This window comes from Dryobates pubescens, chromosome 10 (assembly GCF_014839835.1).
Source record: "Dryobates pubescens isolate bDryPub1 chromosome 10, bDryPub1.pri, whole genome shotgun sequence".
Taxonomy (NCBI): domain Eukaryota; kingdom Metazoa; phylum Chordata; class Aves; order Piciformes; family Picidae; genus Dryobates; species Dryobates pubescens.
This window is the reverse complement of record NC_071621.1, coordinates 12,845,089-12,867,497: the sequence shown is the minus strand read 5'-3', so window position 1 is coordinate 12,867,497 and position 22,409 is coordinate 12,845,089. Positions and strand designations below refer to the sequence as shown.

Sequence of the window (22,409 nt, the reverse complement as noted above, 5' to 3'; positions counted from 1 at the left end):
AAACTGCCAACATAAGCTGGCTGTGTACACTATCTTGCACCCTTTGGGGCTTCCTTGCTCTAGCAGGTATTAACTCTGGTGTCTGCTTGGCTTTGCTGACCTTGGCTGTGTGCTTTCTTGTGGCTGAGTATCTAACAAACAACTCTCTGCTCTTTCTCTTGTCCTTTGTGTACAGGGGGTGACGGGGGTCCAGGAGGGGAAACAGGTAAGGGGAAACTCTTACTAGCTCCCCTGGTTTTGTCCAGTGGGGCTCTTGTGCTGGTTATCAGTTGTAAATACCTGCAAATATATGTAAGTATCTTATATTTTGTACATATTCATTGCATTTCATTTTAGATTGTAGTTTTGCTTGTAAATACAGCTTCATTTGCTTCCAACTGAGCTTGGGGGGAATCTTCTACCCAGCAGAGAGTGCTGAGAGTGAAGATGTGCCTGCACATGCACTTCCCATTCCTTGGCTGAACTAGAAGCACCTGAAAAGCAGGGCACATTTCTGCTCATCGTTGCTAAGCAGAGATAAGCAACTGCTGCAGGGGCTCCTGCTGGTCTCCACCCACACACTTCATTTACTGGAATGAAGGGGAACTGTTTCACTGCTGACCTTCTCAAGCAGAGCAAGAATCACTATTTGGTTTGGGTGATGTTGTACCCTTAGGCAAAGGCAGTAACAGGAAAGGGAGGCGCTGGGTAACTCAACTCGCTGCTGAATGCTCATTTGCTCACTGCAGGGGGGTTGGACTAGGTGACCTTTGAAGGTCCCTTCTAACCCAAACCATCTGTGATTCTGTGAAAACAAGCACCAGAGTTTGTTTTATTGTCTTTGGAGGAGCCTTGTATTGTTGGACAGCTGAAGCCTTTAACCTTGTCACCTGCCTCCAGAGGGTCTGAGTAAGAGTTGAGGATGTGTCAGTGGCTGGACAGATTAGATTAACAGTGATCACCTACAGGATAAAGGACCTTGACCTAACTACAGGTTTATAGATGGACAATAAAGAGAAGAAACCACACAAGTTCAGCCAGGAGCTTTGTGATGATCATAGGGGATCCCTGATGTACCACTTCTAAAGTCACTTTGCAGCCATTTTTTTCCTCCAGGCCAGGCTGATGTTGTGCAATCTGCAAGCAGTATTTTAGAAGTGCTGGGGCTGAAGTCCAGCTTAATTAATTACATTCCTTCTGCCAAAACCCACCTTGCCCCTCCTTAACTATATGTTAGAATAGAATAAATAGAATAGAATAGACCAGACCAGGTTGGAAGAGACCTTCAAGATCATCACGTCCAACCTATTATCCAACACCACCTAATCAACTAAACCATGCAACCAAGCACCCTGTCAAGTCTCCTCCTGAACAGCTCCAATGATGTTGACTCCACCACCTCCCTGGGCAGCCCATTCCAATACCCAATCTCTCTTTCTCTGAAGAACTTCTTCCTAACATCCAGCCTAAACCTGCCCTGGTGCAGCTTGAGACTGTGTCCTCTTGTTCTGGTACTGGTTGCCTGGGAGAAGAGACCAACCCCCACCTGGCTACAACCTCCCTTCAGGTAGTTGTAGAGAGCAATAAGGTCTCCCCTGAGCCTTCTCTTCTCCAGGCTAAACAACCCCAGCTCCCTCAGCCTCTCCTCACAGGGCTGTGTTCCAAACCCCTCTCCAGCTTTGTTGCCCTTCTCTGGACACATTCAAGAGTCTCAATGTCCTTCTTAAACTGAGGGGTCCAGAGCTGGACACGGGACTCAAGGTGTGGCCTGACCAGTGCAGTGTACAGGGGCAGAATGACCTCCCTGCTCCTGCTGGCCACACTCTTCCTGATGCAGGCCAGGATGCCACTGGCCCTCTTGGCTGCCTGGGCACACTGCAGGCTCATGTTCAGCCTACCATCAAACTTCATAGACTTCCTGGCTCTCAGCATTTGTGTGGTACTGCTGAATAGAAAGTGGAAATTTGACAGGATACAAGAACTGGAAACATTTCTATAGTCAAAATTGATTATTTTTTATTTTAATTCCAATTTGCTAAGTATCAACAGCTCATTCAGCATTGTCTTACACAAAGGAAGAAAGCACAGGCCTCTGGTCAAGGCTCTGAAATGACAGCCAACACACACAAATGATCAAAGGAGGAAAGCACAGCAGGGCTGCCCAGCCCTTCCCTATTCTGGTGGTGGAAGGTAGATTAGGAGCAAAAGAAGGCATACTCCAAGGACTGGAATGAAATGACCATGCATACTCCAGGTGAGCTGCAGTGACCACTAGAAGGGCAGTACAGAGTCAAGTGAAGCACAAGACTACAATGAGACAGAGAGGAGCCCAGCTCACCAAAAACTGAGATCAACACCACCAGGGAAAACACAAGCCAAAGAGACACAGGTGGGGCTTGATGATCCTTGGGGTCTCTTCCAACCTTAGTTATACTGTGATACTGAGACTCCACAACCTCTCTGTTCCAGTGCTCTGTGACCCTCAGAGTGAAGTAGTTCCTCCCCATGTTGAGGTGGAACCTCCTGTGCTGTAGCTGACAACCCTCAGCCCATCCTCATAGTGGTAGAGCACAGGCTGCCCAAACAAGTGGAATCTCCATCTCTGGAATCATTAAAAACCTGCTGGACATCATCCTGTGCAACCAGCTCTAGGTAAACCTGCTCTGGTAGTGAGGTTGAACTGGATGATCTCCAGAGGTCCCTTCCAATCCCTATCATTCTGTGACTCAATCTTAAAAGGTCTTTTCCAGGCTAACCAATTCCATGATTCTATTTACACTCTCTTAACAAATGTAGGTATCAAAGTTAATGCTGCTTTTCCAAATCCTTTATTTCAGTCCTGGAAAATGTTAGTAGCTCTCACACTTCAGCTATACTTATGATAATAAACCCCAAAATACATGTATGCTTTATCATGCACGGTTAAGTTGCCACAGAAGCCTTAAGACAGAACCCCAGTGTGGCTAGGAGGGTCTCATACCTTGATGTACAGGCCCCCTACTTGAACAAATGTTAATCAGCCACAAAAACCTCACTGCTGTATTTGCAAGCTCAGACCACTTTCCACAGCACTTGTTACAGGCTGCTAAATGAGGTCAGTTGGTTTGCTTCCTCCTGGGACACAACTGAAAGAAGCCCCTGGTGCCCTAGGTAAAGCAAGCAGCAGTTGAAAAGACAGAAGCAGATGATTTGCAGCACTGCCCCAGGCTTGGGAGACTTCCCAAAAGAAGCAGAAACTTGCCTAATGTGCAGTAGAATCAAACCAACCAGACCTCAAATGAGTTGGGTCTGAGGGGAAGCAGTGTGGGACAGCACTGTTCATATAGATGTAACCTCTTCCCCTTGTAAGATTAAACCCATCAGCCAGGAACAGCTGATGGCTCATGCTGTCCCCTGAATCCTGGCTGAGCACTGACTGCTTAGGAAAGGGCAAATACACACTGCAGAGCATGCTAACAAACCCTCTGAATAGTCAGAGGAAAGATCTCAGGCCCATATGCCAGCTCTGGGAGGCAAAAAGACCAGAGGAAATTGAGAACTGGACACAATATTCCAGATGCAGCTTTGCCAAGGCAGAGTAGAGGGGGAAGAGAACCTTGCTCCACCTACTGACAACCCCCCTTCTAGTCCACCCCAGAATGGCATTGGCCTTCTTGCCCACAAGATCACATTGCTGGCTCATGGTCAACCTTCCATCCACTAGGACCCCCAGGTCCTTTTCTCCTTCACTGCTCTCCAACAGCTCAGTCCCCAGCCTATCCTGGTCCATGGGGTTGTCCTTTTCCAGGTGCAAGACTCTACACTTGCCCTTGTATTTCATTCAGCTTCTCCCTGCCCAACTCTTCCAGCCTGTCTAGAAGGAAGAAATGTTTTCCAGTGAGGGTGCTGAGATGCTAGCACAAGTTGCCTGGAGAGGTGGCAGAAGCCCCATCCCTGAAAACATTCCAGGTGAGGTTGGACAGGGCTCTGAGCAACCTGCTCTAGTTGAAGATATCCCTGCTGACTGCATGGTTGTTGGGATGGGATAGAATAGAATAGAATAGAATAGAATAGAATAGAATAGAATAGAATAGAATAGAATAGAATAGAATAGAATAGAAACCACACCAGACCAAACCAAACCAGGCTGGAAGGGACCTTCAAGATCACTGCATCCAACCTATCATCCAACACCACCTAATCAACTAACCCATGGCACCAAGCACCCTATCAAGTCTCCTCCTGAACACCTCCAGTGATGGTGACTCCACCACCTCCCCAGGCAGCCCATTCCAATGGGCAATCACTCTCTCTGTGTAAAACTTCCTCCTAACCTCCAGCCTAAACCTCCAAACCATTTAATGATTCCACTTAAAGAGTATTCTGTTGTCCTGGAGATCACAAGCTACTGGACCTTAGGAGCCTTTGGGAGTGTCTGAAGTAGAGGGGAAAAAACAAGCCAAAAAACCCCAAATGAAGCAGGTGGACAGCTTTCAGCTCAGAGGAAGGGGCTGATGAGCATGATGTCAGTAAAACATCTCCAAAGGAAGTGAAAGCTTTCCTCCCTTAGGGATTTCTTACCTCCAGGACAGCCAACACAGTATCCAGCTGGTCTTCCCGCAGTGTGATGTTATGGGAGATCTTTCTCATTGTGTGTATTGACTGCAGTCTCACCTCCTCAATCTCATCATTGAACATGTCAACCAAAAAATCCAGGCACTTCTCTGCAAACGAAGGCGAGGACTGAGCCAGCATGCAGAGGGCTTCAACTGCCGCGATCCGAACCTCTGGCAAAGGAGAGGGAGGGAATTCGTTGTAAGTGCTGCTTAAAAGGACATCAACGCCCAGCAGCCAGGCCTCTTAGTCAGCACAGAATGGGTTGGGTTGGAAGGGACTTTAAAGATCAGCTAGTTTCAGCCCCCACCTTGCCATGGGCAAGGACACCTTCTACTAGACCAGGCTGCTCAAGACTTTGACAAACCTAGACCTGAATGCTTCCAGGAAGGATCATCCACAGTCTCCCTGGGCAACCTGCTCCAGTGTCTCACCATCCTCACTGTAAAGAATTTCTTCCTAATAGCCAGTCTAAATCCAGCATCTTCCAGCTTCAATCCATTCCCCCTTGTCTTATCACACCGAGCCCTTGTTAAAAGTCCCTTCCTGGCTTTCACACAGGCCCCCTTCAGGTACTCTTTCATGGACTATCAGGTACTCCATTCATGGACTGGACTAGGACAGGAGATGCTAAGGAAACACTGATCACAGAATCAACCAGGTTGGAAAAGACCTTTGAGGTCATCAAGTCCAATCTATTACCCAACACCATCCAATCAACTAAACCATGGCACCAAGTGCCTCATCCAGGCTCTTTTTAAACACCTCCAGTGATGGTGACTCCACCACCTCCCTGGGCAGCACATTCCAATGGCCAGTCTCTCTATGAAGAACTTCCTCCTAACATCCAGCCTAAACCTCCCCTGCACAGCTTGAGACTGTGTCCTCTTGTTCTGGTGCTGATTGCCTGGGAGAAGAGACCAACCCCCACCTGGCTACAACCTCCCTTCAGTGATGATTGAGATGAAACAAGGACCTGTGGCACTGGGAATCTTTTCCCAGGCAAGTCCTTTGACTCAAAAGCCTCATTTCAAGCACAGCAGGTACTGCTGTCAGAAGGATCTGCAAGAGGGACCTGCAGGTGAAAAGCAGGTCTCCTACCCAGCAATAAATATGTTTCACAGCTTTGCCAGTGTAGCATTAACCCTGGTACCTTAAGCAAGCTAATTTAGATAATTAAGCTCTGCTTGTTTTATCCTTCCTGACGTTTTAATTGCTCGGAGCATTCGCTGCATTTTTAACTCGCTACGCAGCGCCTCATGAATTGCTGACGAGCCCCGGAGTGCCACCGCTTCGGCAGTACACACAATGAAACTCCTCTGCTTCCTCACCTCAGATTCCTCAAGGAAAGGGCAAAGGTGCCACCTAACTATTTAAATGACTCCAAATTTAGACCAAAAAAGGCATCACAGTGTCAAGACTGTATTTATACCGTAAACCAGCACGGGAATGTGAAGAATACCCAACTATAACAAGCTTAAGTGGAGATGATTCTTCTCCCTGCAGGCATCCTCACTAGCTTCCATAACTTCTGTGGGCTGGGATCATAAAAATAAGAATTAATTAATCTGATGCCTTGCAGACATTATTGTTTTAAATTTCCATTCAAATTAGCTCATCTTGGAAATGTTTGCTTAAAACTCAAGTGTAGCTCTTAGGCCCTATTGTCCTTAAAGAACAGACTGGCTGCCTGAGGATTCTGATTAAGTAGGAAAAATGCAAAGGAAGCAAGACCTCTGCTTATTCAGTAATGAAGCTGTTGCCACAAGCAGAAGTCTCCATGATCATTAAGACCAAGGTACTGGAGAAGAAAAGCATCTGACCTATATTGCTTTGAGAAGCTGTCACACTAATTCAGATTTAAGTTCCAATATGGAATTCAAGAAATGAAGCAGAGATGCAAGGCAGGAAGAAGAGAGCTCAGCAGTGTTTGAAAATGCTGCAGTGGAGGGAAAATTCTGCTTTATTCAAAGATGACAGAATGGGTTGGAAGGGACCTTAAAAATCCATCTAGCTCCAACCCCCCTGCCATGGGCAGGAACACCTCCCACTAGACCAGGCTGCTCAAAGGCTCATCCGGCCTGGCCTTGAACACCTCCAGGGAGGGGACACCCACGACCTCCCTGGGCAACTGGTTCCAGTGTCTCACCACCCTCACTATAAACAATTTCTTCCTAATATGCAGTCTAAATCTATCATCTTCCAGCTTGGAAGATCTGTGTATGTTCCACATCTCTCCACCTCATCAACACTTCCCTAGACCATCATGTCTACCTGCATCTAGGTCTGGAGCCCTCGAGACAGGAAGGACATGGACATGATAGAGCAGGTCCAGAGGAGAGGCACAAAAATGATCAGGGGGTTGGAGCACCTCTGCTTTGAGGACAGGCTGAGGGAGCTGGGGGTGTTTAGCCTAGAAAAGAGAAGGCTCTAGGGAGACCTAATTACAACAAAGAGGGCCTACAAGAAGGCTGCAGAGGGACTGTTAATAAAGGTCTGCAGGGACAGGACAAGTGGCAAGGGTTTGAAATTAGAGAAGAGTAGATTTAGATTGGATGTTAGGAACAAGTTCTGCACCATGAAGGTGGTAGAATGCTGGAAGAGGTTTCTCAGGGATGCAGTTGAGGCCCCATCCCTGGAGATATTCAAAGTTAGGCTTGACAGGGCTCTGGGCAGCCTGATCTAGTTGAGGATGCCTCTGATGACTGCAGAGGGGGCTGGACCAGATGGCCTTCAGAGGTCTCTTTCAACCCAGACCATTCTATGATTCTATGATCATAAGACCTACAGCACAAGACACTGGAGAACATGTTTCACAGATCAATGGACTGAGGCAGAGATTTCAAGCTTCAGGGAGAATTTAGCTATAGGATTTAGAATTTAGCTGCAGGAGCAGGGAAGTCATTGTGCCCCTGTACTCTGCATTGGTTAGGCCACACCTTGAGTCCTGTGTCCAGTTCTGGGCCCCTCAGTTTAAGAAGGACATTGAGACACTTGAACGTGTTCAGAGAAGGGCAACGAGGCTGGGGAGAGGCCTTGAGCACAAGCCCTGAGGGAGCTGGGATTGTTTAGCCTGGAGGAGGCTCAGGGGAGACCTCATTGCTGTCTACAACTACCTGAAGGGGGACTGTAGCCAGGAGGGAGTTGGTCTCTTCTGTCAAGCAAGCAGCACCAGAGCAAGAGGACACAGTCTCAAGCTGTGCCAGGGGAAGTTTAGGCTTGAGGTGAGGAGAAAGTTCTTCACTGAGCGAGTCATTCGTCACTGGAATGTGCTGCCCAGGGAGGTGGTGGAGTCACCGTCCCTGGGGAGGTTCAAGAGGGGATTGTACCTGTGCACTCCCCGCCATGGAGGAAGGGCAGGTTCTGTGTTCTCAAGCGGTACCCCGGTGCCAACGGTCAAGAACCACCCCTGCCTGAAACAGCAGGAGGGGCTCCGTGCCAGCGGCCGCGCACCAGGCGTCCCCCCGCAATCCACAGCAACTCACACGATCGCCCCAGCAACAAAACTTGAGCCCCAACTGCCAAACCCAAACCGACACCCAGAACTGAATTTAAACTCTCCATCTTTTGCAATCCGACCTGCAGAGTGGCCACAACAGCTCAGTCCTGGCTGGCTACGCCAAAATGCGATGGGCTGGGGCAGACCCCCTCCCCACCACAGGCAGACATAACGACTCAGACAAACGGACTGCAACAGCGATGGAAAGTTCAAATGGAAAGCAGAGAGTGTGTACAGAAAGCCAGAAGCACAGTGACAAAAGAAACCCCAAAGCAGACCCAGAAACATCCCATCCCCAACTGAGGGTGCACCCAAGACTCCCAGGGCTCCTTCTTACCACCCCCCCGGCTAGGCTAGTCTGAGCTGGCCAGATCTGAGACTGCCCATCCCCCCGTCGCCTTGGGCCTAGCCAGGCCCATGGACGGGAGACATCTCCCCCAGCTACCGCGTGGCGGAGAGGAAGGAAGGAGGAAGTGCTAGACCCCGTGCTGGATTTTATAGTGGTGCAGAGAATTATGGAAGGAAATACCCAGTTTCCTGTGTCCACCCACTGGGCTGGACTTCTGGACACAGGAAACACCCCCGTAGCAGAGGGCACCCAGCCCAAACTACTACAACGTGGCACTTGGTGCCATGGTTTAGTCATGGGGTCTGTGGTGACAGGTTGGACTTGATGATCTCTGAGGTCTCTTCCAACCTTGGTGATTCTGTGAAAATGTGCTTTTATTTGCAGGAATCGTGGAGCAATGAACTAAATTTACAATCACATCTACAGAGCTATTTTTGTGAATGGTGGTTTCTAATTCAGCCTCGTCCTTCCAGTAACATTAAAAGCAAAGTCAGGAATCATATTCAGAGCTTGGCATTTCACAGCTCTCTGCAAACACCAACCCCTCTCAACAGCTTGAAGAGATAGAAGTCTTTGCTTTACCCGCAGGGAAGCTGGCCTAGGAAGGGAAGCACACAGGCTTTCCTGAGGCTGCCAGCATGGGCAAGGCTATAAGCAAACCTAGGAGCTAAAGGATGCCTGTCTTCCAGCTTGACACTCACAATTCATCCTCTTTAAAAGAGCAAATCAGATATAATCAAACAGCAAATCAGATATTGCCGTACCTTGAGTCCTGTGTCCAGTTCTGGGCCCCTCAGTTTAGGAAGGACATCGAGACACTTGAATGTGTCCAGAGAAGGGCAACAAGGTTGGGGAGAGGCCTTGAGCACAGCCCTGTGAGGAGAGGCTGAGGGAGCTGGGGTTGTTTAGCCTGGAGAAGAGGAGGCTCACGGGAGACCTCATTGCTCTCTACAACTACCTGAAGGGTGGTTGTAGCCAGGAAGGGGTTGGTCTCTTCTCTCTAGCAACCAGCACCAGAACAAGAGGACACAGTCTCAAGCTGTGCCAGGGGAAGTTTAGGCTCAAGGTGAGGAGAAAGTTCTTCACCGAGAGAGTTGTTCGCCATTGGAATGTGCTGCCCAGGGAGGTGGTGGAGCCACCGTCCCTGGAGGTGTTCAAGAGGGGATTGGACGTGGCACTTGGTGCCATGGTCTAGGCATGAGGTCTGTGGTGACAGGTTGGACTCGATGATCTTTGAGGTCTCTTCCAACCTTAGTCATACTGTGATACTGCAATCTGCTGGAAAGAAACAGCCTCATAGCAAGAGCTCAAGAGACCTAAACAATGGCACTATGGAACAGCTAAATGGGACCTTACAACATTTACACTAAACAAACAGAAGTATCAGTAACATTCCTAAAGATGTAAGCAAGACCTCACCTGAAATTTAAAACCAGAGAGATCCAGTCATCTGTTTTCATGAACAGTGCATTCTAGTTGGCTAAGAAGGCCAGCAGTATCCTGGTCTGCATCACTGACCAGCAAGACCAGGGAAGTGATTGTTCCCCTGTACTTGGCACTGGTGAGGCCACACCTTGGGGTCAGTTTTGGTCCTCTCAGTAGAAGAAAGACATTGAGGAGCTGGAACGTGTCCAGAGACCAGCAACAAAGCTGGTGAAGTGTCTGGAGAGCAGGTCTTGTGAGAAGCAGCTGAGGGAACTGGGGTTATTTATCTGGAGAAAAGGAGGCTCTACAACTACCTGCAAGGAGGCTGGTGCCAGGTCGGGGCTAGACTCTCCTCCCTGGTACCAAGTGTTAGGACAAGAGGAAATGGCCTCAAGCTATGCCAGGAAAGATTTAGATTGGATGTTAAAAGAAAACTGCTTCACTGAAAGGGTTCTCAAACACTGGAACAGGCTCCCCAGGGAGGTGGCTGAATCCCCATCCATGGAGGTGTTTAAGAGATGCAGAGATGTGGTGCTGAGGGACATGGTTTAGCACCAGACTTGGCACAGTTGAAGAATGGTTGGACTTGATGATCTTGATCTCACCAAAACCATTTTATGATTCTTTCTTACCAGCAGAGACTAAAAGGCCTGTTCAGCCCCTTGCAAAATGAACTCTCTCTATTAATATATTAGGGAAGGCAGAGAAGAGCAACAACTATTTAATCTGAAACCCACCAGTGGCTAAAACCAAATGGGTATAAATTGGCTACAGCTTAATTAGGGCTGGCAATTTGAAGACAACTACTGGTTTGTTGGAGCAAATGAATTCTGAAAGCTTTGGAAAAGTGGCTTTGTCTCCACCATTTCTAACCTCTGTTAGGCAGGAAGCTGCTGTTTACAGTCCCCATGGACACAGGTTCCTTGCAGTGCCATGCTTTAAACAAGTTTCATAAATTTTGACTGTCCTTCCTGCAGAGAAAACATCCATCTCAAACAGCAGCAACTGCTGCTGCCAATTTAGAGGCACACGGCAACTGTTCAGTTGAAGTCAACTAAAAATAATCCCCGTGGCTTTTGGCATAACACAACCAACCACTTTTTACCAGATATCCTACCAAAACTTTAGTGTTTATAGGAAGCTGTTGGGTGTGGGTTACTCAGCAGAACATCTCTATCCACAATTCGGTGCAACGCTGTTACCAGCACTGGTAAGGCTGCACCTTTGGCATTGGGTTCAGTTTTGGGCTCCTCACTACAGAGACATTGAGATGATGAAGTATGTCCAGAGAAGGGCAAAGGTGGTGGTAAAGCATGTAGAGCACAAGTCTTGTGAGAAGCAGCTGAGGGAACTGGGGCTGGAAAAATGGAGGCTCAGGGGAGACCTTTTTCTCTACAACTACCTGGAAGGTGGGTGTTGGGTTTTTGTTCCAAGTAACAAGCAATAAGACAAAAGGAAACAGCTCCAGTTTCAAGTTGTAAAAAAACCCTTCAGTGAAAGGGCTGTCAAGTCCTGGAACAACATGCCCAGACAAGTGGTGGAGTCACTATCCCTGGAGGGATTTGAAAGGTGTGTAGATGAGGTGCCGAAGAACACGGTTTAGTGGTGAACTTGGCAGCATTAACAGCTGGACTCAATGATTTTAAAGGTCCTCTCCAACCTAAATGATTCCATGATCTTTGAAACAACAGCCATAGCAGAGTTCACAATGGAATAAAACACACCACCCTGAAGTGCATGATTTGTTGAAAAAACAACAGCCAAGTGATCTATTCTGACCAAAAAGACCCACCCAAAACCCAAACCTTGCCAGCCAACACCCCCCCGCTTCTTCAATCATTCCATAATAAGTTAACACTTACCATACATCTCATCTTCCAGGCCATGTACAAAGGCCCCACAAGCTCCTGATTCAATCAAGTTTACAGCTCCTGTATCAACTTCTTCTTTGGGAGCATCATCTCCCCACTTTCTGCCACTGGAAAACTCCCCAGAGCTGTAGAGTTCCTTGGCTCGTTCGTGTGCAGTGCGCTTCCTCTGTCCAAACAAGGTGTTGAGTTACAACCATGGCAAACTTTAAAGGTGACCAAACAAAAGACTGAAAAGAGGTGTAGCCAGAGGCTGAGACATTGACACACACGTGCCAATGCTAAGAAAAGCAAACAGTATCTCCTCTTCCATGAGTATTGCTAATTGACAGTAATTCTTTGTACTTTTGATTCACGAGTTGGGTTGGAAGGAACTTTAAATATCATTTAGTTCCAGCCCTCACACTATGGGCAAGGGAGGCCTTCCACCAGACCAGGCTGCTCAAGGCCTCATCCAACCTGGCCTTAAACACTTTCTTCAGGGAAGGGGCATCCATGGCCTCCCTGGGCAACCTGTTCCAGTGTCTCACTGCCCTCACTGAAAAGAATTTCTTTCTAATCTCCAGCCTAAATCTACTCTCCTCAAGCTTCAATCCATTCCCTTTCATTCTATCACTACCAGCCCTTGTAAAAAGTCCCTCCCAGCTTTCTTGTAGGTCTCTTTCAGGTACTGGACGGCCACTGAAGGTCTCCCCAAAGCCTTCTTTTCTCCAGACTGAACAACCCCATTGATGCTGGGAAAGGACAATAACCAATATATTTTAATTAACATACTTTTAAACATCCATTACAAGATCAGCCAAACTGGGTCAGGGCAAAGGCCCATCTAGCTAAGTACCCAACAACTGATCTGCAAACCCAGATGCTGTCACTTTGCAGTTCAACTTGTTAAACTGCAATTAAATCCTTTAACCACTACCAATACTACACTGTGTTCAGCAGTGTGTGAAATACAACATCCACCAAGCACGCCTGCTGCTCCACCTCCTTTCCCTCCACAGTGTGAAGAAAGCTGGGCAGCTCCTTCTTTAACAGCCTTGGCAAAGCAGCTCACCAAAACCAGCAGCTCTAGCCTCATCACTCTTCCTCAGACAGAAAGACTGAAGGTAAGACCTCAAGCAAATTGGTCAAGGAAGGAATTTTACTGAGCAATTTTGCTTGTAGGGCTCAGAAATCCCAGCCTTTAGTTATAGTTTGGTATCGCTTGGAATGTCTAGATCTACTGGTTGGATCACACAGAAATATTCAGATTGGGAAAGACCCTCAGTATAACCAGGTCCAACCAATAACCCTACTCTACATGCTTCAGCCCTAAACCATATCCCCAAGCACCACATCCAAACCACTTTAAATACATTCAAGGTTGGTGACTCAAATACCTCCCTGCCCAGCACATTCCAGTGCCTGACCACTCTTGCTGGGAAAAGATTTTTCCTACTGTCCAGTCTAAACCTACCCAGTGGCAGCTTGAGGCCATTTCCTCTTGTTCTATCACTAATTACCTGTGAGAAGAGCCCAGCAGCAGCCTCTCCACAACGTCCTTTCAGGTAGTTGTAGACAGCAATGAGGTCTCCCCTCAGCCTCCTCTTTTCCAAACTAACCATCCCCAGCTCCTTCAGTCACTCTTCAGAAGATTTGTTCTCCAGGCCCTTCCCCAGCTTCCTTGCCCTCCTCTGCACTGGCTCCAGCACCTCCACATCTCTCCTGTATTGAGTGCCCAAAACTGGACACAATACTCAAGGTGTGGCCTCACCAGAGCTGAGTACCAGGGGTCAAATCACCTCCCTGCTCCTGCTGGACACAGCATTTCTAATACAAGCCAGGATGCCATTGGCTTTCTTGGCCACCTTGGGTCCTGAAGAGGGTTTCCATAAGCTTTAAAACAAACTAGGATACAATCTTTCCATAAAGAACACAGCAAGCTTTCAGCCAAAAGGCTGCCAGAAGAACACAAAGGTTTACCTCTGCTCTGTGAAACCTGGATAGGCTCAAACTGTTTCTTACGCGTTTGAATCACAGAATCACCAAGGTTGGAAGAGACCTCAAAGATCACCAAGTCCAACCTGTCCAACCTGTCACCTGTTTGCCTAATGAAACCTAAAGCTAGCAATTGTTTCACGGACTTTAATCTAAAAGAAAACCTCTGTCCTCATCATTTAACTTTCAGCAGCCCTGAGGCACGGACATGGCTGCGTTGTGTGATTTTAGTACACGACGGAGCGTAAAACCAAACGCAGATTTTCACATACCCTCAGATCTGACATGAGCTTCTTGTCAAGGGTCTGCTCTAAGAAATGGGAGCTAACTTGTTGCATAGAACCCTAAAGAAGAAAACAAAAAAAAGAGAAAAAAAGTCAGTATCAGAACCTATCAAAAGGAAGAAACAGGAGTATTCTAAACCACACTGTCTGATTTCCTGACAAAACACCCCATCTCATCCACTCATTCCAAGAGCTTTATACAATGCCTGACACCCCCATTATATGTCAGTCTAAACAAGTTTATTTACATCAGCCAGAACATTTTCTTTTCCCACTGAGGTTAATATGGGCACCCTAGGGTTCAGTTAGTTTACATGTCCTCTGCTGGAGAAGCCAGGTGGAAGGAATTTGGAACAAGTACCTTTTTCTTGGCTACTCAACCCTTTGCTCTCAAGGAAAGAATCACTGCAGAGCGCAGCTGGGAAACTTTTGGGTTTCCTCAACCTCTCTCATTTCTGTCTCAGAATTTTGGTAGAAATTTACTTACAGAGTTTTTAAACTTTTAAACTTATTTTCAGATATATCACAATATGTTAGGGGTGGGAAAGAACCTCCAGACATCATCAAGTCCAACTCCCCTGTCAGTGCAGGATCACCTAGGGCAGGCCACACAGGAATGTATCCAGCTGGGGTTTGGATGTCTCCAGAGAAGACTCCACAACCTCTCTGGGCAGCCTGTTCCAGTGCTCTGTCCCCCTCACTGTAAAGAAGTTTCTCCTCATGTTGAGGTGAAACCTTCTACATTCAAGTTTGCATCTGTTGTTCCTTGTCTACTACCACACAGTAGTGCACCACCAAAAAGAGATTGTCCCCCTCCACTTGACACCCACCCCTCAGGTATTTATAGACAGTAATCAGATTCCCTCTCAGCCTTCTCCTCTCAAGACTAAACAGCCCCAGGTGTCTCAGTCTCTCTTCAGAGGAGAGATGTTCAAGTCCCCCAGTCATCCCTGTAGCTCTCTCTTGGAGTATCTCCAGCAGATCCCTGTCTCTTTAAACTGGGAAGCCTAATACTGGACACAATATTCCAGGTGTGGCCTCACCAGGGCAGAGCAGAGGGGGAGAAGAACCTCCCTAGACCTGCTGGACACACTTTTCTTAACCCACCCTGTGATGCCATTGGCTCTCTTGGCCACATGGGCACATTGCTGTCCCATGGAGAACTTGCTGTCCACTAGGATTCCAAGGTCTTTCTCCATGGAGCTGCTTTCCAGGAGGACAACCCATAGTCTGTACTGGTGCCTGATGTTACTCCTCCGCATGAGGAAAGTAAAGTAACATAAGATGAGCTACTCTGAAAGAGAGAATAACTTACCAGTAACTTGGCAGCTTGCACTCTAACAACCCAGGAACCATCACTGACCATGTGACAAATTTTTCCAAACGCATCATCAACCAAGCGAATTTCTTCATTGGAAGAAGGAATTGGGACAATGCTAGGACAGAGGAACACAAAGCAGTGTGCTGACCTTATGACATGCTAGATGGCACCTACCAGAGAAACAACAATCCTGAATTCCCATGGACATGCAAGAAATAGCAGGACCAAAACTTGGCCCAGATGGGTGCGTTCTCACCACAGATCAGCAACTTGTTCTCATTGTATCACAGTATCACAGAATCACCAAGGTTGGAAGAGAGCTCAAAGATCATCGAGTCCAACCTGTCACCACAGACCCCATGACTAGACTATGGCACCAAGTGCCACGTCCAATCCCCTCTTGAACACCTCCTATGATGGTGACTCCACCACCTCCCTGGGCAGCACATTCCAATGGCGAATGACTCGCTCAGGGAAGAACTTTCTCCTCACCTCGAGTCTAAACTTCCCCTGGTGCAGCTTGAGACTGTGTCCCCTTGTTCTGGTGCTGGTTGCTTGAGAGAAGAGACCAACTCCTTCCTGGCTACAACCACCTTTCAGGTAGTTATAGAGAGCAATGAGGTCACCCCTGAGTCTCCTCTTCTCCAGGCTAAACAACCCCAGCTCCCTCAGCCTCTCCTCACAGGGCTGTGCTCAAGGCCTCTCCCCAGCCTTGTTGCCCTTCTCTGGACACGTTCAAGTGTCTCGATGTCCTTCTTAAACTGAGGGGCCCAGAACTGGACACAGGACTCAAGGTGTGGCCTAACCAGTGCAGAGTACAGGGGCACAGTGACTTCCCTCCTCCTGCTGGCCACAGTATTCCTGATGCAGGCCAGGATGCCATTGGCCTTCTTGGCCACCTGGGCACACTGCTGGCTCATGTTTAGGCAGCTGTCAGTCAGCACCCCCAGGTCCCTCTCTGTTTGGCAGCTCTCCAGCCACTCTGTCCCCAGCCTATAGCTCTGCATGGGGTTGTTGTGGCCGAAGTGCAGCACCTGGCACTTGGACTTGTTGAATGCCATCCTGTTGGACTCTGCCCATCTGTCCAGTCAGTCGAGGTCCCTCTGCAGAGCCTTTCTACCCTCTAACTGACCAACATCTGCTCCCAATTGGTTTTCCAACAGCTCTTCCTGAGGCCTTCCAGCTCAAAGCTCTCAGGATTAGGATGATTGCTGTGCCAGTACTTGAGTCAGTCTGCATGCAGCACATACCTTTCAGGGTAGAGTTGACTGAGGACCCAAATCAGCTGAACTGCAGCACTGCGCACTTGCTCGTAATCATCTGCCAGCAGCTTGCAGGCCTGAAAGGAGAATTCACAGCCCCATTATAGCTGAAACATCTCTACCTGAGTTCTCATTCACCTCCCACAGCACATTCAGGACCCTGAATTTAAACCAGTTAGGACAGATTAAAAATCAGGGTGAATTCAGCCTTCTCTTCTACTCCCTAGCATTTCCAAGCCTGATGCAGTAGACTAGTCCTAAGAAACTCAAATCAGACACATGCTGTGCAGCTCCAGAATTGTCTGTACTATGGAGGAAGCCCAGAAACATGAATCTCTAGTAGAGCTGATTTCATACAGGCTTCAGCTGCACAACCTTACTCTCATAAAAATAGGTTTCATGTGCACTCACTAATGAGCATGGGTGAAGGCTTTGAGAGTGCCAGATGAGAGCAGTAATTCTGGAACACCTTCCCCTTCCCATGATTATCATAGAATGGTTTGGGTTGCTAGGGACCTTTAAAAGTTATCTATTCCAACCCTCCTGCATTCAGCAAGGATATCCCCAACCACACAGCAGGTTGCTCAGAGCCCCATCCAACCTGGCCTGGAATGCTTCCAGGGATGGAGGATCTACCACCTCTCTGAGCAACCTGGGCCAGTGTCTCACTGCAAAAAAATTCTGGCTTCTGCCTAGTCTGAATCTCTCCTCTTTTGGTTTCAAACCATCAACCCTTGTGCTGTTATCTCCCCCAGTAATTCATTTACGTTCACAGCATTTGCTTTAGTTTGTTGAAGCACAATTGTTGGATGCAGAACAGACTTATTTCCACTGCCACAGGGCAATAAGGAATACAGGCAACTTAAGTGCAAAACACTCCCCCTTGCCTTCAGTGCCCTCCGCCTCTCAAAGCATGCTCTCACAGACTCTAAAAAGGCAAGAGCTGAACATGAGTGCAAAACAAATACAAACTGAAGGAAGGTTTTACCTGACTGTAAATAGCCTGCTGTAATTTTAATCCTCTCTCATGAAGTTGCAGCTGCAGAGGAAAAAAAAACACAAAAAACCACAAGGAATTATAACTGGAGGTTGAAGTGACACAGAGTAAGTTTTTACCTCTGTTTTCAGTAAGCTTAGTTGCTTGTGCTTCTTGATTGCTGCTATAATAAAAATACTTCATAATCACAGAATTGTTTGGTTGGAAAAGACCTCTAAGACCACTGAGTCCAACCATCAACCTAAGACCACCATAGCCATTAGACCATGTCCCCAGGTGCCACGTTCACGTGTTTTTCAGAACACCTCCAGGGACAGTGACTCCACCTCCTCCCTGGGCAGACTGTTCCAATGCCTGACCACTCTTACAGCTTCCTAACATCCACCCTAAAGCTCCCCTGCCACAATTTGAGGTAATTTCCCCTTGTTCTCTCACCTGATACTAAGGCAAAGAGACCAAACCCACCTTACTGCAACCTCCTTTCAGGGAGCTGCAGAGAGCAATGACGTCTCCCCTCATCCTCCTTTTCTCCAGGTTAAACAGCCCCAGTTCCCTCAGCTGCTCCTCACCAGACCTGTTCTCTAGACCCTTCTTCAGCTTTGTTGCCCTTCTCTGGGCACACTCCAGCATCTCAATGTCTTTCCTGTCATGAGAGGCCAAAAACTGAACACAGTATTCAAGGTGTGCCCTCAACAGTGCTGAGTACAGGGGCACAATCACTTCCCTACTCCTGCTGGCCACACTAGTCCTGATATAAGCCAGGATGCTGTTGGCCTTCTTGGCCACCTGAGCACATTGTTGGCTTACATTCAGCTGGTTGTCAGCCAGCACCCCAAAGTCCTTTTCTGCCAGTCAACTTTCGAGCCGCTCTGCCCCACTGCCTATTTGACCCATGTGCAGGACCCAGCCCTTGGCTTTGTTCATGGCCATAAGTATTTTAAGTGACAATCTTGACTTCAGTATATTTTTTTTAAAACTTCAGGGCCACTCATACTGTGATTGATTAGAAAAATACAATTTACATCAGTACATTGTCTGTCCATTCTCCCAGCTTTCACATGACTCTCTGGTGTTTGCCATATTCAGCCACAGTTAACACAGATAAAGGAATCCTTCCACTAGGCCAGGTTGCTCAAAGCCCTGGCCAGCTTGGCTTTCAACACTTCCAGGGTTGGACTGTCCACAACTTCTCCTGGCAACCTGTTCCTGTGCCTCACCACTCCCATGGTGAAGAATTTCTTCCTAATGTCTAATCTAAATCTGGCTTCTTCTACCTCAAAGCCATTACTCCTCATCCTGACACTATAGGCCTTGTCTAGCCTAGCCTTGAATATCTCCAAGGATGGGGCCTCAGCTACCTCCCTGGGCAACCTTTTCCACCACGCTCATGGTGCAGAAGTTGCTCCTAACATCCAATCTAAATCTACTCTTCTCTAATTTAAACCCGCTGCTCCTCATCCTATCACTACATACCTTAGGAAAAAGTCCCCATCCAGCTGTCCTGTAGCCCCCCTTCAAATACTGGAAGGCTGCTATACAGTCTCTGCAGCCTTCTCTTCTCCAAGGTTGTGGTGTCATGGTAGGGCCAAACGGCCCCAGCACAAGCCCAGACAGACACTAAGGTGTCTAGACATGGTCCCCCTCTCCCCACTCCTTCCTGCAGAAAGCCAGGGTAATGCAGGAAGAGGAACAAAGAGGACAGGACCATGCATGTCTGATAAACACCCTTGTACCTATGGTAAGGGCATGTGTTCTGGCCACAGCCTGGCAGAACCCTTTCCCATTGGGTAGCTGTGTGCTGGTTTCATGCCCTGTTGGTCCAATCAGTCTCGGGCAAGATTTATATACAGGCTGATTTCTAGTCGCCTGGGCCTTGCTTTTGCCTTGCTTAGCCTTGCTCAAGCCTTGTGTGTTTGAACCTGCTTGGACCTTGTCTGGCTTGAAACTGCCTCGAGTTGCATAGCCTCGAGTCGCCCGGTCCAGCGCCTGGGATAAAGCCACGAGCACGCACCCCGCAAGCTACCAGCGAAGCCGTGAGCTTAGGAGTCGGAGCCCAGGCTGCTTCCCCTCGCGACCAGGATTGTGCCGCGCCTCCGTTCACCCAGGGCAAAGCCAGCGCCTGTCGCGACAGCGCCGTTAACGGCCCGCCGGCCGCCGAAGCCGCACCAGCCATCGCCCACCGCGTGGCATTGCCGCCGGCAGCCTGCCGCGCCTGGCCACGAGAGCGCCCCCCAGCCTCCGATACGCAGCAGCAGCAGCAGCACTCCCTACCTGGGTACAGCCAGCTGGGAGTAATTCACTAGCTGCCTCTTGGGCATAACTCTCCTTGTGGAGCCTCCCCCCCGCCGTGGCCGAGCGCCGTTTCGCTCCCGGGGTGTTCTCTGTTACGGTCCTCCCGGTTGGCATACAACTGTTTACATTGCTGGAGTTGCCCAAATGCTGTGCATTCCCCCTGGGAATACAGCTAACAGCGAACCTCCTGACACGCTTTGGCAAGCTTCATGTTAATAAAGGCTGCTTCATGTTAATAAAGGCTATTGATGCTTTGATTAATATTGCCATAGCCTTCATAAATTAAGGAAAACTATATATCCTTTTAACATGTGGTGGGTTGAAATTTCCCCCCAACACTAACTTTGCCAGACCAGCACAGTTGGGAGCAACTGGAACAAACCCAGCTCTCTCAGCTTGTCTTTATAGCAGAAATGTTCCATCCCTCTGATGACAGAATAGAATAAATCAGGTTGGAAGAGACCTTCAAGATCATCACGTCCAACCTATCATCCAACACCACCTCATCAACTAAACCATGCAACCAAGCACCCCATCAAGTCTCCTCCTGAACACCTCCAGTAATGGTGACTCCACCATCTCCCCAGGCAGACCATTCCAATGGGCAATCACTCTCTCTGTGTAGAATTTCTTCCTAACCTCCAGTCTAAACCTCCCGTGGTGCAGCCTGAGACTGTGTCCTCCTGTTCTGGTGCTGGTTGCCTGGGAGAAGAGACCTGTCTACAACCTCTGTTCAGGTAGTTGTAGAGAGCAATGAGGTCTCCCCTGAGCCTCCTCTTCTCCAGGCTAAGCAACCCCAGCTCCCTCAGCCTCTCCTCATAGGGCTTGTGTTCCAAACCCCTCACCAACTTCATTGCCCTTCTCTGGACACGTTCCAGCAACTCAACATCCTTCCTGAACTGAGGGGCCCAGGACTGGACACAGTACTCAAGGTGGGGCCTAACCAGTGCAGTGTGCAGGGGCAGAATGACCTCCCTGCTCCTGCCTCCTCTGGACCTGCTCTACCTATTCCACATCCTTCTTGTACTGCAGGCTCCAGAGCTGGCCAGATTTCAGGTCACAGTTTCCTGTCATAAGCAGCTTCCTACTGTGTTGTATTTGTGGTAACCAATGCTGCATTGAAAAATACAGATTTCTCACTAAATGACACTCAAAATAGTCAAACTGAAAAGCTTCTTCAGCTACAGCTGAAAGAAATTATGAAGAATCACTAAAATGCCCTTTGAGATCTCACATTACTCTCATATTTCAAGATCTACTTTATTTCTCCAGGTAAATTTGATATTCTAAAAGGACAATTACTAAATTAATTACATCATCTCTAACCCAAACCTCTGTGGATTAGTTTGCAGCCCCCGACCAGCTTCCTTATGTAACCCCAAACATTTAGCACCACCTACCATGGCTTTTATAGCTGCAGTCCTAACACGAGGGTCCTGGTCATTAAAATGATCTCCTATGATCTTCTGGACATCTTTGGCAGCCTGGTTTTCAACATCTTTTGCAACACCTTTTTCCACTGGTCCAAGACAGCCAATTAACTGAAGACACTTATTTCTTACACCGTGGGAAGAATCTGTCAGATGCTGAGGAAGAGAAGAGAGCTTAGTTAGATTCTCATTGCTTTCACCTCTTTGAAACAACTATCAGAGAAAGGTTTACTAGCAGGTTGAAAGTGCTAACCTTGCAACAGATTGTTAAGAAAAACTAAGATAATTTAAACCCTGACTGCATATTTAGTTCTGTGGCAGTGATAAAAGTTTCCTGCCTCAGGGAGGCCACATTACCTTGCAGGCCACGTCCACCAGTCGCATCCTGACGGATGGATTGTCTGTGAGTTTTGTGCCAATCACCAACAGGGTATCCAGCAGCTGAGCAAGGACTTGGTGAGACTCTGCAAAACAAACCAGTGAAAGGCTCCTCACTCAGCTCCTCAGCTACAGAATCACAGGCTCTGAAACCTTCCCAAGGCAGGAACAAGCCCAGCTGCCTCGGCTTCTCCTTGCACAGCAGACTTCAGCATGTTTAGGCAGCTGTCAATCAGCACCCCCAGGTCCCTCTCTGTTTGGCTGCTCTCCAGCCACTCTGACCCCAGCCTGTAGCTCTGCATGGGGTTGCCGTGGCCAAAGTGCAGCACCTGGCACTTGGACTTGTTGAATGCCATCCCGTTGGACTCTGCCCATCTGTCCAGTCGGTCGAGGTCCCTCTGCAGAGCCCTTCTACCCTCTAACTGATCAACATCTGCTCCCAGCTTGGTGTCATCTGCAAATTTGCTGATGACTGACTCAATACCCTTCAGAAGTAAGTGCTTTGCCACTGCCTTAAATGCTTGACAGCCAGATTCTGCCTTGATCTCAGGCACCACCTGAGAAGTGAGACTTACTCTCATTTTGGAGCGTGTTAATGGCATCATCCATGATGCAGTCTGGGGAAAATCCTGCAGTCTTCGATAACAAGCCCAGCAAGGAAGCAATCTTCAGTCTCACAGAGGCATCGTTCTCCTTGAAAGAAACCACAGACAGCCTCATTTATTCTCCAGTTTGAAGGGCATAAAACACCCCAC

The 22,409-nt window shown here is 48.2% G+C and overlaps 1 protein-coding gene across 1 annotated transcript in view; it reads right to left on the bottom strand.

The window, feature by feature from the left end:
- Nucleotides 1–22,409, bottom strand: part of INTS4 (integrator complex subunit 4) — a 55,018-nt gene that overhangs the window by 31,411 nt on the left and 1,198 nt on the right. The window contains exons 3-11 of the mRNA XM_054164676.1: nt 22,230–22,347; nt 21,634–21,740; nt 21,247–21,432; nt 17,546–17,596; nt 16,546–16,634; nt 15,290–15,410; nt 13,963–14,034; nt 11,708–11,882; nt 4,540–4,745 (exon numbers count right to left, since the gene is read on the bottom strand). Of these exons, the coding sequence (XP_054020651.1) occupies nt 4,540–4,745; nt 11,708–11,882; nt 13,963–14,034; nt 15,290–15,410; nt 16,546–16,634; nt 17,546–17,596; nt 21,247–21,432; nt 21,634–21,740; nt 22,230–22,347 (1,125 nt within the window). The remainder of the gene's footprint in view (nt 1–4,539; nt 4,746–11,707; nt 11,883–13,962; nt 14,035–15,289; nt 15,411–16,545; nt 16,635–17,545; nt 17,597–21,246; nt 21,433–21,633; nt 21,741–22,229; nt 22,348–22,409) is intronic.